At 39.2% G+C, this 16,901-nt stretch overlaps 1 protein-coding gene across 1 annotated transcript in view; it reads left to right on the forward strand.

The window, feature by feature from the left end:
* The window catches only part of CPEB4 (cytoplasmic polyadenylation element binding protein 4), a 37,870-nt gene that overhangs the window by 6,844 nt on the left and 14,125 nt on the right, over window positions 1-16,901 (forward strand). Inside the window, exon 2 of the mRNA XM_010015913.1 lies at window positions 4,997-5,107. Coding sequence (XP_010014215.1) covers window positions 4,997-5,107 — 111 coding nt within the window. The remainder of the gene's footprint in view (window positions 1-4,996; window positions 5,108-16,901) is intronic.

Consider the following 16,901-nt stretch of genomic DNA (forward strand, 5'->3'; position numbering starts at 1 on the left):
TTTGCTTTGCCTGAGACACAAGGCTTTTGAATTGTGGAAAACGTGCACAAGTTTTTGGAAAGTTTCAGGCTTCCCATGCTATAATGAGGGTAGCAAACATAGCTGTGAGTTTTCTAATTTTCCCAAGTGTTCTGGTTTGACAAGATTTAAATACATAAAGTAAGCCCCAGTTTTACAACTACACCTACTCCATAATAAATACTGCTTAATCACCTGCAATAAATTGCTTAACGCGATGGCATGCTTTGAATGAGTACTGATGCCTCAGTCTTCAGAGAAATCAGATTTTATAACAGCAGGCATAGCCTTAGCTACCAGCCAGTGCTCATACCTTGCCAGGCTTTACTTGTACAGTCTGGAGTTTTAGCACTCAGAGGCCTATCCTGGGAAGCACTGAATAGAAACTCTCAGGTTCTGGAATCTTAATTATTCAGGTGATGATAATGCTGTGGGTGCAGATTAACTATAATGAATCTGCACTTTAATACTTAAATTAGATGTATATTTTTCTGATGTGCAATAGAATTTAGATGTGGAATTTTTAAGTGCAAAGTATGACTATTCTGCGCATGAGAAATTCATGCTTAATTGCTCTTGTAGGTAGCATGTCCCAGTATATATAGCATATATGCTTAGTACCAAGTGGCTTTCTTTTTGGAATGAAATGTCTTTGGACTTTGAAAAATAAAAGTGGAACAGGAATTAGAATTTAGTGATTTCCTATTACAAGTGACTTCATTGTTTTACAAGACCTCTGATCTGTCTGGGTGCTAGTGGGGAAACCGCTGCAGTCCCAGAGGTAAAGTGGTTTGCCCATGCTGTCCGGATCCAATGACAAAGTTGTGACGTAAGTCCAGAGTTCTTCTCTTTGACAATGAGATTGGCATTAGTGTGAGCACTGTACATGCTTACAAATGATTTCTAGGCAGTAGGAGAATCAGAATAATTTTATTTTCCTGTAGACAGGGGTGGCCAGTGCATATAGTTCAAAACTGTTGTGCTTGCTGATGTAGAATATTTAGTCTTGACATTTCTCTCTTAACCAGATGTGCTGTCACTTCTTGTATATTATTGCAAAATCAATACTGCTTATTCAAAATCATGGTTGATAAATATCTTTTGAAATGCTGGCTGACATTTTCAACATAGTCATGTATTAAGACTGCAGGTTGATTTCGTTCTTTTTGGTTTGTTTATTTGTTTTTTGTGGCCTTGTGTTCAACCTGATGTCTTTCTACCTCAGTTCTGTTTCCCCAGGATAAATGCGTGTGCCCTTTGAGCCCTCTGATAAAGCAAACTTTGAGATGTCCTAAACAAACTTGCGTAAAGCCAAGTTCTTGTGATCAACCTGGGTAAATAACAGCAGGCTATAGTTAACCGATTTTGTTCCTGAAGTGTACATACTCTGCTTTACTCCAGTCTGTCATTACCCCTGTATCTTTTCTTTCTAAATAAATTAAAAAAATTACAGTAAGCAATCCAGCTCCATGCAAAGCACTGCAATTTTGTGAATTGATCCATTAAAAACACCACCATAGTGTTATTAAGTCTCTATGTGAAGTCTTTTGAAAAAAAACCTCACTTTTTTTCCCCAAGAACAGTGTGGTTTATGTGCTTTACAACTCATAACTAACATCTATCTGAGACTAGCTCACCTTTAGTTGCCAGTTAATGATCAGTATCTTGACTGTTATAGCTTTTCTGATGTGACGGAATTAAATGTATAGTTACAAGTTTCTTCAACAATATGGCCACTATCACTAACCTGTCATCAGTCTTTATTTTTATGTTGGTTACGTAATACATATATACATTTCAGGTATGATAAGATGTGTTTCTGATAAAATGCGCAGGTCAGTTTGGAAGTTAAGACAGGCACAATTTGTGCTACTGTTTTCAAAGCAGTCTCACTATCAAAGGCCTTTAATATAAAACCTTTGAAATTCAAACTACCAATGGTGACTTTCTCTAGTAGTGTGAACCCTTTCAGCACTGGGACAAGTAGTCAACTTCATTAATGAGTTCTTTTAGAAGAAGCACTGTGCAAGCCTCTGAACCAGTTGAGCATGGCGTTTTGGCTGGTCTTTATTTAGGATATACATGACTGAAATATTTTCATAGGATAGATGTATTTTCTTTATTTATATGCCAAGTTCTTGAATTATTCTGCATTTCCAGAGAGGTGGACTGCTGCACTGATTTCATATATTAATATATAGTATGTTCAATGTAACAGTAATAGTGGCTCTTAGTGTTGTGCTTAACACGATTTGCCAACTCCTAATTAATAAGCAGAGACATAGAGGAGCAAGCTGTTTCAAACAACCCAGGAAAAAGAGTGATCTTCCAAAGGGTGCTGAGGCTGGGGCAATTCAGCACCATGAACTCACGAAGATGATTAGATACCCTGTAAGCACAGAGACCTTCTGTCAGAAAGATAGGCAGGAAATGGATAGTAGCATACTGGTGTGTTGAGGGTGCTCTAGCCTATGGTAGCCTTCTCCATTGTTATACAAGTTACTGGAACCACTGGAGGGCCTGAATATGAATGTGGGCCACAGTTTAGCGAGTCCTCCTTCTTGTGTGATTGCTAATAGCTGCAAGTAGGAATACGACCAATTAAACTTCTGAATCAGTGTGCAGGGTTGTGTTTAAAAAATGTTCATAGTATGATTAGAATCTTAGGGACCTTATACTACAAAAGTGACAACTAGCTGGTGCACTCAGAAGGGGAAAACCATAAACTTCTTACTACAAAAATCTTCCATGGAGAATGTGATGTTCCTATCAGCTAACCAGTTCAATTCAGATTTCTTTCTCAAATGTTTAAACTCTGTTCTCAAAATTAGAAACTTCCCACTGTAGCACACCTCTTTGTTCATTACTATAGCTCATCCTGCATGAGCATTTTAGAGACAAGAGACTACCTTTGTGCTCGTCGCATTACAGCGTGTATACAGCACTGTGAACAATGGCTTGGCCTGGATTTCTTCCTTCACATCTCTTGCACAACTGAAATGTTAAGTGCTACAAATTCAACAAAGACTTAGAACTACTGAGGTTCTGCACTCTGTGAAATAACAATTTTGTAGCTGTTCATGGCTTGGACTGGAGGTCAATTCCACGCAGAAAAACACAACACACTATGAAAGTCGAAATGGAAGGAGTAGCTACTGAGGGATGTCAGGTTTTCAGAAAATGTTCCCACCTGTGTTTTAGGCTATTTTTGTCATGCTGTGAAGACTGCTGAAAATGTAGAGATTGTCTTCTAGTATCCATTCCTGAGTTACACAGCTGCTGGATCCTAATGGGTCCAGGATGCAGACCCAAGGATTTTTACTCAATCCTGATAAGTTATTTAAGTGTAAATAGAGTTTGAAATAGTTATGAACTAGTAATGTATAAACCAAAACAAGAAACTAAATATTACCGGGAAAGGAAGAAACCAGTAGGAAATGTGTGAAAGTAAAGCACAGAATTTAAGTGCTTGCGATAAGTTTCTCTAAGGTGTCTCAATGACTTTGTAATATAATGACCAAGGAAACAAATGCTGTGGAGAGACAGGGCAGCACTATGCTTTTTATAGCAAATTTGATATTGGGCTGGACTAATAAAGCAAATGCTTCCAAACTCTGGTCTTTCTAATGCTACTTGAAATGCAGCATATCCGGGTAGAAATACTTCACCTGTTCTGTATCAGTAATAAACTGTTCTGAAGAGAGGAAAAAATGTTAAAGATTTAATCGAAGACTAGCATTTTTTAGAGGTTAGTATATAACTTATGAACTTGGAAATGGCCAGGACTCAAGAGTTAGTGGGTTCCTGCCCTTAAAATTGTATTAGGTGTTTAAAGTCTGAGATGACTGATTACTGTCTGATATAAAGAATGCCTCTTGCAACACTGCGATCAACACTGCTTTAGCACGTCATCACTGGAAGTAAAGGGCATTATAACTTCATACACAACAGTCTCTGTGCAATACAGTTTTTTACTTCACTACTGCTTTTAAAAATGCTCAAAGCTGGGTGTGTGTGTGTGCTCTGGAGAAATTTCAGCTTCACAGCTAGAGTTAGGGACAAAAAACATATATTCACTGCTGTAATAACAAGAGCTGTAGAGAAACAGTTTAGAGCAAATGTCTGTCTTGAATTGCTCACATTTTGCTTTCTTATTTGAACAGATACTTTCCATGCTTGACCTTAGTTCAGAGGTAAATCAGAACAGGAACGAAGTCAAATCTTTAGAACTATTGTTAGAGTTCTTTCAAGGTTGATTAATATAATTGTATAAAATTCTATCCAAATATTTCTACAAATGTCTAAACGTATAAATATGTAGATAACATGGATAGGTGAATAATTTGGGGAATGATTTTTTTTCCTCCATTAGTGACCTTTTATAATACTGTAAAGGTTTCAAAGTTTATATACGATTTCAGTTATTCTGAATTTGCTAATTAAAATAATGCAGTGCCAGGATATTTTACGTTGTTTTACACTACCTAATGTCAGATTTATAAGACATGGAATTAATTGTTTTAGTTGGGAAGGTCTGAACCATGCATGTGTTAAATGATGGCTTTGGTTATTATGAAGGAGAAACATTTGGTAAGTATACATCAAGTGGCTTGAAACAATAAGGTACATGAGACATCTTGCCTCCCATTTTTTGAGTCCTCCTTCAATTCTAGTAATGCTTGGAATACCAAACTTGTGAATTCAGGGAATTAAAAATCAGAGCAAAGTTGTCACCTAGTAAACCACGCTATTTGGAGCAGTACTGACTTATAACTATGAAGAATTTGAACTGACCATGCAGAATTCGATTATTTCAGTTGTTGAGGTGAAGGAAATTCCTTCTGGAATTTAGATTTTCTTCCATTTGTTTTTAGTTATGCTGTAGTAATGTAGAACAAACCTGAAGTTTTTATGTTTCAGGTGGTCTTGTTTAACAATGTGTGTTGCCTAAACTGGCTTCGTCTGTATTTGCTTGCAGGATCGCACAAGGACTTTTGACATGCATTCACTGGAGAACTCCCTAATTGACATAATGAGAGCTGAAAACGATTCACTGAAAGGTAAATTTAGAAAGAGACTATTTCCTGCAGTAAATAACTGGGAAGACGTGTTTACCTAGAGTAAGAAACCTCAGTTTGGGGTAGGAAAAGTAAAGTTACATTGTGCACCTAATGCATGTTGGTCAGTTTGGGGAGGCCTCCCTTTTTTTTTCCGTTGTCTCTACATGAAGCTGTTGCAACACATAAGGACTTGGGTGTGTTTTGTCTTTATACAAAACAATGAGAAACAAGCATAAGCTGATATTTTGTGTTAGTTGCCAGTGTTGTTTGTAATAGATGCAATATATGCAGCCTGTAAAAATGATCAACTTCAAGCATCTTGAGCAGCACAGTGAAATGTGACTTCTTGCTTACTAGTGACGTAGTTCTTTCTGCCTTGGGGAAGCATGAGGTTTATCTATGCCATTTTGAGAAGAAGACAGAAAATTTCATCACTTTTTTTTTAGTTCTTTACCTCTCTTTTTGTTGTGGCATTGAATTGCAGAATTCTTTGTAGCACTGGGAAAGGAAGGTTGAACTGACCTGCAGTTAGGATTTATCTTTTTTTTGGCAAAGGTAATATTTCTCTGAATATACCTCAACTTACAAAGTGTTCAAAGCATTGTCTACATATTTTATCTAAACCTGCATAGAAACTACTTATGTTATAAAATTGAGAAGTCTAGTTTTGTATAATGAGTAATCTATTTCAGTTCAGTGGTTACTTGTGTAAGTAAATACTTAAGCTCATTATCTAAGCATTCAGTTTTGTTACCAGTCATGAGACCACTAAAAAAACAAGCCTGCAATTGTGGTTTCTGAAAGTAAATTTCTTTTCAAGATATCAAGGCTTGTAGTGTTCATGTAATCTGACTTGTTTTATAGTGACCAACCTTTGATAAACTGGCAATACCCTGCACTTGTTGCATTCACTGTGGTCTGAAATGCAGCTTGCGTTTCACATCCCCAGTATACCAAGAAATACACTTTCCTACTGAAATGACAAGCAGAGCTTGATGTAGACAAAAGCAGTGCCAAATGAAATAAAACCAAAAATACATTCCCTCCTTATGTACTGGGGTCCAGGCTTTTATTAGCGACAAGTAGTAATAGCTTTCTTTCGTTTTATATGCTGTCTGGCAACATTCTATGCCCCCAGCATTGTATACCTAACCAAGAATCAGGTGCCCTTCCTTGACTGCAGCACCTGGGATTTGCCCTGAGACCTTCTATTCCACAGTCAGGCAGGCCCAACCCAGCTTTTAGCTGATGAAATCTGGCAAGATAACAACCCAAGGTGACATGGCTGTAGAACAAATAAAATTTCCCTTTAAATATTAATTCAACAGAGTCAGGTTCGTATGTATTTATATTCAGTAACTAAACAAGGGTAGTTCTGCATAGTAACAAGATTTTTAGTTTAAGTGCTTCAAAAGGATTCTTTGCAATTTAAATATTTACGTGCTTTACCATGTTTAAAGAATGATGGAATAAGTGTGTCAGCAAAGAAGACGTATAGTTGTGATACATGTTAATTCCTGCTTAAGCTTGATTGTTAATCCCCTATGCAGGGCCATTTATGCTTTGCCTAAAGTTTTGTGTGTGTTGCATTCTACTGATCAAAACACACTAATATCAATTGGGAATTGCTCTGGGAATGATTTCTTAAGTTCTTTATAAATTGTTCTGTTTATGATTAATAGTTATAAAACTATAAGGAAAAAGCCTTGAAACTGAGATGAAAAATTTACATGATCCTACGTGAAATACTTTGTTGTGAAGTCTCATTTTTCAAGGATTTCCTTGGCAAAACCATTAAGTTTGCTCAAATGAAATGTGCAGTGCACTGAATTTGCTGCTTATCTGGCATAGCATACAGTGACTTAGTTGCTGCAATGTACTTAGGAATGGATCTTAACTCAAACTAGCATCTGCTGTGTTGTGGTAATGCTGCAGTGATCATCCGTAAGTAGGGCGGGATTTGGGAGGAGAGGAAATAACTTTAGTTAAACCAACTGACAGCTGGAAAAAACCTGTAACTTGGTGGTAAAAAACATATTTCATGTCAAGTCTGAAGAAGGGTCTGTGGTCACAAGCCTTTTGGTTTTTATTCATCTGTATCAGTTGGTGTATGATTATGTCTTCATGCAGATTCTCTCCCGTTTTCACTTTTCTTGCCTCATCTTCATTTAAACTGATTGAAAGGAATCTCTAAAAACCTTGGATCTAGAAATACGACAAATTATGGTTGTCGTTTCAAATCTTGCATGCCATTTCAAACACCTGCAGTTAAATAAGCAGATCCATAAGATGTTTTTTGTTGTGTTTTTAAATGGGTTAATCAGTGCATACAGTGCTTTTAAACTAAAGTTGGAAGCTCTCAGAAAGGAAAAGCTTCTGGGTTTGAGACTTTAAAAATAGCCTGGGCAAGACACTAATAAAACATACTGTAGAGAGCAATCTCAGAATGGCATGGAAATAATTTAGATGATCTAATAGGTCTCACTGCTATCTTGTGAGTCTTTGAGAGGCTTTAATATTGACTCAACATGAGTTTAGTATGTAACACTAACACCACCAAGCCCTTTCAGATTGTAATGGACTTCAACAGAAAGAGGTGCAATGTTAAAATACACCTTCAAAACAACTTAAAAGAGTATGGACATGATAATAGATAGCAGTCACAGTCTGGAACACGCTGTCTCTTCGAAATAATTTCTGTCTTTAAATGGTATGTTCAGAGCAGCAGGTTTTGGATCCTGTAATAAAATTTTAGGTAGGAAGTCTTCAAAATGTAACAAAATCCATTCCCAGTGTGTACTTCTTGACTGAGCTGATTAGGCTGCACTAGCTTTGATTTGTTTAGGACAGTAATAATTATGTTCTTGGGTTGTCTTGCTATATGAAATAGTGCTTCCTGTTTGAGTTTCAAAGGTGATTCTTAAGTATCATCAATTCAGTACTCTCAATTTTACCTTTTACTGCTTTTGGCAGGCCTTTTACCTCCTCCTCCCCCCCCCTCTTTTTAAGGTATATTTTTATCCCTGCTCAAATCCTCCTCCTTTGCTGAGCAGCTGCCATTTCAATATGTTATTTTTATCCACACGAGTGAGTGTGCTGCATGCTGCATAGCCAATGACAGCCTGCAGAAGCCTTTCCCTGGAGACTAATTGCATCTTCTTTACAATGTATTCGGCCTTCGTGAGTTGAGCCTGGGATCCAGAGACTGATTTCTGAATCTGGGTCTTCCAGATGGCAATTTGAGCATGACTGTAATAGTAGTAGATTGACTAAATATTTCCTTGTTAAGTGACACTGAACTGTCTTTAAATACTTTATAACCACAGACTGTTTTATTACTGAAATATCCTATGGTTCAGTTCAGAATATAAGGTTATTGCCTGGAAATTATGCGAAGTGAAATGGATTAAAGAAGCAGGCCCATACATCTGCTTCTGGCACTGCAAAGCACTCCTGCAAAATTTGGGTGTGAGTAGCTCAGAATTTGCATGAATGCTGTGAGTTGAAATAGTCTCTAAAGAAACGTACTTGCACACAAAAAGGAAGGTTTTGGAAGCAGCATAAGGTCAGAGTATACATACAGACACTGGGAGAGAGAGTTGAACAGCAGGGCTAAATTTTACGGGTGGAAAGGTAGAATGATGAGAACTGGCACCATTTAGGATTTCTCTGGGCAAGTGGATATACTTAACTATTTTTAAAAGCAATCATCAGCTCCTTCATATTGATCTGCAAAACTATCTCAGCTGTGAAGAAAGAATGTAAACCTCATAAAGTGTTCTTTGATGAAAGGGACCAAAATAGTTTTGACAGCATTTTCTGAATATCAGATAATAAATTGAACAAGTTGTTTCTTTTCTAGCTGTGGATTACGCAATGTGCTTGCATTAACTGAGTGGAATGGGCCATTTGGCTTCCTACATAAGCCAGAAAATTAATGAGTCTGATGAGAATCAGTCCCAATTTTGCCAGGGGCTAAACAGCAAAGGCTATGTTTCCTTTTACAGAAGTGGTCCCTTTATATCAATGTGAGCTATTTGAAAGTGTAAAATAACAGATTATGAGGTTTTTCTTAGATTTTAAACCCATCTTTGTTTTCATAGCCATGAAGAATTGCCAGCAAACATGGAGGTTGGTGGCTAAGTTCAACTTTTCTTCCCTGCTGTTGGTCTGTGTGAAGTTATGTGATGTAGTTACCGAGTTCTGAAAGCGAAAGGCCCCTGGAAGTGTGTACACAGACCTGTACTGGCACTGCCTCATCTTCACGCCTCTGCTGCCTGGTGCATGTGAGTGAGCTTTCACAGAGGAGCTGTGCTGATCCCACCTCAGACTCCTGAGAGCAGCAGCAGTGGTTGATCTTGCTTGGCTGCCTTTTCTCAGAACAGGCTCCTCTAAGGTTTACTCATTTGCAAGTTTTTAATGTATCCAGCTTAGGGTAAAATGCACAGAAACTCTTGCTTCTGCGGCACCAGGCTGTAGACAATTTTTTGTAGACAATTAGATTTGCCCCAGTTGTCTTTGGAAGCTGTCATGAATTACTGTCTTGAATGGTTCCTACTCAGGATCTTCTTGAATTTTACCTCCTATGCAGTAACCAGGAAAGGCTAATGGGATTTACAGACTTGAGTGCATATTAATTAAAAGGAAAACCAATTGTTCTACTGTCTCGTAATATTGCTGAACTGGGTCTAATAGCAATAAACTACAACACATGCAGGTGGAGCTGTGATGGGGGAAACGCAGTCTATGTGAGGTTTATTTGAAATCAGCAGCTCCCATTCCTGTTGCAATCCACTATAGCTAGTTGGGTTTGAGTACTATTAAGAAGTGAGGACATACTTTCTTTCTAAATGCAGCCAATATTCAACATTTTGGGGTAATAGCCAGTATTTTTAGTCTTTTGGTATGCTTTCCTCCCCAGTTCCTCTCTTGGCAGCTGAAGTGTTTGTTGATTTATCTCTGATGTTTGTGTTTGCCAGAGCCTTTGTTTGGAAACAAGACAACAACCCAGTAAGAAAATGGAATCACCTGGGCAGCAGGAAGAGAAATCTTATATTAATACATGCTGCAATCAGATCATTACTTAGAAGTAATCACAGCCGTACACAATGTACGGTTTTACATCCATTTGCTATGATCTGGTAAACTCCCAGCTTTCTCCTTTAAATTGACACTTGTTTTCGTGGCTTGAACTAAGTGCTGCTTTAAAAGATGCCTAATGCGATGGGGCTTAGAAAGGCAAAACTTGATTTGGAAGGAAAAAAACCCACACCCCAAACTTGCAAACAATATGGGGAGGGTGAACACAGCGGATACACAGTGAGGAGTCAAACTAAACCCCACCACACGGGCTCTGTCCTGCGGAGCCCCGTTCTGCTGCGGCCCTGGCGCCGTCAGCCGTCCCGCCCGGCGCTACCAAATGCTCCCCGCGGAGGTGAGCGCCTTGTGCATCGCGGGCAGGGATGAAGGGGAATGTTCCTAAGGTGGCAGCCCACTGACACATAGATAAAGCAGTGCAGCTCAAAAGCCAGCCCCTTCTGCACTGCCGAGCTGTGGTTTAGCGGGGCCCTTGGAACAGAGGGGGAGTGGAGTTTCCCCTGCAGTTGTTGCCTGCGTGGACTATCCCGAATCTCTGTGCCCCTTCGGCTGAGCTGCAGCTCCTGCTCCTCTTCTTCCTGCTCCTCCTCCTGCTCCTCTTCCTCCTCCTCCTGCCTGGCGTGCCGGGCCCGGGGCGGTGTGCGCTGGCAGATGACGGCTCCGCACCGCGAGGTATCTTTGCTCTCTTAGCGGGGTTTTGCTGTGCTCGGCGATAGGCCCATGTGCTTCGCGATTGTGGCGACTGTAGCCGAACCTCTACTGTGTTTTCAAGTTGGTGCCACTTGACCAGAGTTGTGTTGTGGGTGTGTGTGTGTAAGAGCAATACACTGCAGAGCATGGCCTGCAGCGGCAGGTTCCAGTGACTGTTTGGAGTGGGCTCTTCCGTGAGCTCGGATTTAAAGGTCATCGTTTGTCTTGTGCTTCCTGGAGGCACTGCTGAAGTCTGCGTGCTCGTCTCCCTTTGTGTAGGACCGGGATTAAACAACAATAGGGGCTTTTAATACGGCTGTGATTTAAAGTCACAGGCAGGCCCTGTGTCCCCCCCACCTCCAGCCCCTCCATAATTCAGGCTTGTGATTCCTCACCTGCAGACCCCACCGGTCCGTCAGCGGTGGGAATGCGTTGGGTCTGGGTTGTTTGTGTAGCAAGAGAAAACACGGGTGTGTAACAGGATGTTTTTGACAGTTAAAGCCTTGAATCTAGACGGATTGCTAACTTACCAGATGCTTGCCTGGCTTTGTGGCACTCCATGCCATAAGAAAATGGGGTCGATTAAAAAAAGAAGGGTTTTTAATTTATAGCAGTTGGAATTAGCAGCGTTTTTGTGGGTATAAATGAAATGAGGATTTGCCTGCTCTTTGGAAGAATGTGGGGACTGGAACACGGGTTGCCCTGAGGCACAGGCAAAGTGTAATGTAGGTTAGGATTTTTACTTTGGCACCTTCATTTTCTGTTAGGAACTGGGAAAAGCCAAGACCCATTTATACTGTCTCAGGAAACATTGTGTATTATCTGATAAATAATTTAAACCAGTTGGATCCATGTACACTGATGCATATGATTTAAAGAGTAAAGCAGTAGTTAAGTTACTGCTGTGCATTTTACTATTGGCTGCTAAAGCTCTTATTATGATGGAAGCTGCAGAAATCCCAGGACAGGGATGCAACATTAAGATTGATTAATAAACATATTTGCAATAATCTGGAATAATTTGGGAAATTATAACACAATCCATTTGATGTACCCAAATGTGGCAGTTTAATATTTGTTTTCAGTGATGGAAAACACCTCCTGGAAGAGGGGAATTACTGTTGATATTAAATGAATTCTCTTGGATTTATTGCTATTCTCAATTGTAAGTGTGTGGGAAGTAGTTTTTAGGCTATGGTGCTTCTCAGAATTTTGAGAATTTTTCAGAACGTTGACAGGTGCCTTTGGAACTGCATTCAGAATTTGAGTTTAACTTATGTTAAATATACATACTATATAGGAGTAGAGGAAACAAAGGTAAGGAAACAGGTACTTTTGGCTACCTATGCTGGTGCTACTTTGACCCAAGAATTACTGAGTAGCTTAAACTTTCTGATATATCTGCATTTTTATAGAAATACAGGTCTTGATAATGCAGATATCAAACAACTGGATGCTTACGCTTCACTGCTGCAGGATTTTGAGGTAGGGTATTAATTCAGCTGAGGAAGAGCAACACCTTGATTTATGCTGTCTGTCTAAAACAGAGCCATTGAGCAATGAGCAAGAGTGTATTAATGTAACCACCCTTTGAGGCCAGGAAATTCCTTCCCCTGCCACCACAGAGCAGTACAAATATCCCAGGGTTTTCTGATCCTGGTCCAGCTTTGAAATCAGTGTTAGGATTCCTGTTCGCTTCGTTGGAGTATGAGACCTACATTTTTTTTGTCCAGTCTTAAAACATTTCTTGCAGGCCCCTTGCCATGTGTCCCATCTCCAGAGCCTGCATGGAAAATTAAATGCCTTTCATACTCCTTAGACAAGCTGTTTCCTAGGAATGTATGCTGCAGATTGTGTGGCAGAGATTTTTAAAACACAACAAAGCATTGAAATACTGCTAAAACTTTTAATGTCTGAATCAGTGATTTGATCTTCAAAAGTATTACAGCCAACAGAACTGTGCTGAATTCCATGACAGCCGCCTTGCTGATCCAGTTAAAACCTTTCTAAGTTTTCTTGCTTTCCTTTTTTTGTCTGTCTTAAAATAATCCCACCCCTTTTTGTAGAAGTGTGTTTAATCTGCTTTGTTTAATATCACTGTCCACCAAGTGGGTTTGGTTTTGTTGGTTTTTTAATTTTTCTGAATTCTTGCTTTGATAATCTCTGGCTATGCTGGATCATCTTCAAAGCACTCTAATTTGGAGCTGTATTCCATGAGTAGTGTCTGTTCCTTATTTTAGAAGACAGAGAGCTCGCCAGTCTCCCCTCTCAGACTGCATAAACTACCTGTATTTGGTATTTTTGCTCACTTTGTTCACTTTTTCCGTTGATGTTGAATTGTTAACTCTTTGAGCCTTTTGTTAGCCCTAGTTTGCATATTCCCATCGTCTTTATCAGGCTAGAGGTGGCATGAAAGGAGCAGAAGGAAAAGCCTGAAGTGCTTTTCTTAAACTTGGAGATAAAGAAGAAACGAGAGAAGGGGGATGAGTCTGGAGAAAAGATAAGGAGGTGGCAGATGAGGTGTAAGCGTAAAAGGGAACAAACTCCTAGGTATGTCATACAGAAACAGTTTTTAGTAGTGGGCAGTTTTTGCGTATGCCCAAGAGTAACTGTGCAACAGCCTGAAATTTGCATCAATTACTTCAGATATTTTGAGATCAAAATGTGCATATAGGATTTGTGTAAGCAGAATCTATTTATTTTAGTTCAGAATTAGGTAGAACGATGAGAACTACTGCTGAGGTGAATCTGAAAATACACCTTGCAATAGACTTAGCCATACTTGGCTTAATGTACTGTTTGTTGGAACGCAGATTGGTCAGCTGTGGTGCTAGTTCGTTGTTTGTTTGTTGTTCTTCACCACTATAATGTTGATAGTTGGACTTCCAGGTGAGTGGAACAGCCACATACTGTCTCTAAATATGTAAATGGCAAGTGTCTTTAGAGGTAGTGGTATCCCTTCAGCTTTAATTAGAAATCCTATTAATAAGAATCCCAGCTCAGCAGTCAGATTGGATAGGTATGAGAAAAACATAAATTTTGTGGGTGGAATGTGAGGATAAATACATAAACCAATTTGTGATACATTAATAAATTCCCAGTAACTCATAGTAATGTTACATTCAAATCTTCATATTGTTGTTAGTGTGCACAAGTGCTGAGGGAGATGGGGAAAGCTTTCTGAAGGCATTCTAAAAAATGTCTTGGTTCTTCATGTGTCAGTTGAAATAACTAGAATAAACAGTGTTTGGTGTCTGGCCCCATATATCATTTTGAATCTAGGCAAAGAAATGAAGTGCTGACTCTTAAAACAGAGTTTTCTGTTTCTCTTCCCATTTGGATTGGGTGTGGGGAAGTATATAGTACTGGTTTTTTTACATATATTACTGGGAAAATTAATGTCTTTTCTATGCTCTTTACTGTAAAAATGAAAAATTGAGAAATTCTTCACTGCAGAGACTTGAGTTTGCTTAATGTTGACTTGCTTGTGTTAATGTTTCCTTATTGTTTGGGAGTGAAGTCAGAGGATGCTTAAAAAGGAACAAAGCCCTCATGTTGCATTCCAGGCTGTCTTGTGATCATTCCTTCCACAGACAAAAATAAGTTGCTTTGAACCTATTATTGTACTTAAGGAACTCTGGGTTTAAGTCTTGCAGCATGGGAGTATATGCCCGTGTAAATCCAGCTCTTCAAGGCACATGCAGGAGTTGCATTTTGGGTTATTTAGTTAACCATTTCATTATTCATTAACACATGGGCAGAATTCATGGTATAGGTATGGTAGTATAGGCAGATACCAGCATCTCCTGAGGTGAAATGCTATGTATAAAGAGTTCAGGAGCACAGTGCATATGAACCATGACTGGGAATGGCAGGTTTGTGAAGTTCTTGCTCTTTTTTCAGATGTTTTCAGAAATTGTTCAGTAAATTCTATGATATGCTCAATAAATTGTTCTTGTCACTTAAAAAATCCCGTCTTGGAATTCTTAGCATATGACATTCCATTCTTTCCTTCTGTCAGAAGGTCCATCATCAGTATGTATTTGGAATTTACTGAAGTTAACCACATTCGAAGTAGTTTTGTGGCTGAAAACCTGATTTGGTCTTTGCTTGCAAAGCTGTGTAATGCTTTTCCTTCTCCTAGTTGCAAACTCTGCCTTTCATTTTCTATTTTTAAAATTAATATAGTAATAGTGTAAGTGTTCAAAAGATAAATGCTGCCAATTATCCCATAGCATAAACTGGAAGATGTATTGATGGAAAAGATTGAATGTTTTTGTAACTTCTGTCTGTTCCCCACTAGTCATACATTAACATGAAATAAAGCTCCATGGCACCAGCAGTAGGGTGCCTGCTTTTCCTAAGTACATGTACAATTCCAGCTAACATCCAGTCTCCAGCAGAGGGTTGTGTTCCGTTATTTGCTCTTCTGCTTTTGGTTTCTTATCTCTGACCCTGTGGGGGTTCCTAGAGGAGGAAAAAGAGGTATATTCAAATACATGTGATACTGAAGGGTTCCACTTCAGTGGATCTGCAGTAAGCCAGTGTAACATCATCGGAATTAAGGAAGAAGTATTGATACCTTGTAGATAAAGCTGTGGCTGTGTTCATGTTCTATAGCAGGTTTGTTTAGGAGATTTCTCTGTGATCTTCTGTTCGATAGCAAAGCAAACCTCAAAGTCAGCTTTGAAGCTTCTGTGTTTTTCTGGGGAGTGAGACTGGGTTTGGTTTGTCACTTTTCACGGGTAGTTCACCTTAATGGGTAGTTAAGTGCCTGTTGAAATGTATGAAAGAGCATCTCTTGAGGTTCAGTCTGCCCGGCACTGTGTTAGTGTGGCAGACTACCCGAGAGCATCAGCAGGGAAGGAATAATAATGGTGGTGTTTTTTACAGCTCTCACACAAACTGAACTGCAATCTTTTCATAGGTAGCTTTTTTTTTCTTTATTTCCCCCCCCCCCCATTTCCCCTTCAAACTCAGGCTTAAAAAGCTCACTGGAAGCATGTCTGGGACTTTTTGTCTCGGTTGCCCAATCTGGAAGGTTAAGCTTGAGCATCTCACAAAGGTGGGTTTGAACCGATGCTGGCCTGGACTGGCTGAGTTGGAAGCACGTTTTTACCGTTCTGCCGTGGTTGTGCAGTGGTGCCACTACAGCTGGGTTTGTGCAGTGCATGGGAATGGGAGCCATTACTGCATTTGCTGGGTATAACTGCATAATCTTTCCAGTAAGGCAGTTTTGCTTTGGGCAGACTAAAACCCTGAGAACTTGGAGCTCATTGCACAAGCCTTGGAAACAGTAGCTTTTGCTTTCACTGTTTCTCAGCTTCTCTCCCCCTCTGCCATCCCTCGTTATTTGATGTTTAAAGTTGTCAACAATCAAACTATTAGAAGTTGTTATGCTGATAATCTGCTTTGTGCAATGTGCAGGGTCTACCTTTTTACCGTGTGAACCCAATTAATTCAACATAATCACAGGTAAAATAGTGTTACTTTCAGAAGAGCCAGAGCTAAAAGGCTTTTGTACATGGATTCTCCTCAGGGTTTTAGAAGAAAAGAAACCTCATTGTTTTTTTGTATGTTGCCTGTAGTTTGTGACAGTCACCTGGAATTTAAAATGCAGATTGTAGTCAGACCTGTACTCAAAGGCTACAGAGTACCAGAAACTTCATTTTGTTAGCGTTCTTGAGAGAATGAATGGGTAAATACTTGTCTTCAGGCATCTGGTTTTACTTGAAATAAAGCATAATACTTGCATTTACAATAGTACTCTTGTTTTTCACCATTTATTTGGACATTTTGAACACAAACTAGAGCTATATTTCTCATAAAATGCTTTTTTTTTTTTTAAACATTGTGCTTCTTTAAAATTAGGAGGGAAAAAATGCAGGTTTTGGCATCTCTGCAGCTTAATTTTGCAGAATCAGTACTTCCAAATGTGTTAATCCTTGATTTTACTGTGCAGCCAAATGTAGTCTGCTTTTCTGGTTTCATGCTGACTTTGACATTGCTAAAAGTGTGACAAATACACATTCTCCA

Source organism: Nestor notabilis, unplaced genomic scaffold (assembly GCF_000696875.1).
Source record: "Nestor notabilis isolate BGI_N333 unplaced genomic scaffold, ASM69687v1 scaffold14140, whole genome shotgun sequence".
Lineage (NCBI taxonomy): Eukaryota > Metazoa > Chordata > Aves > Psittaciformes > Psittacidae > Nestor > Nestor notabilis.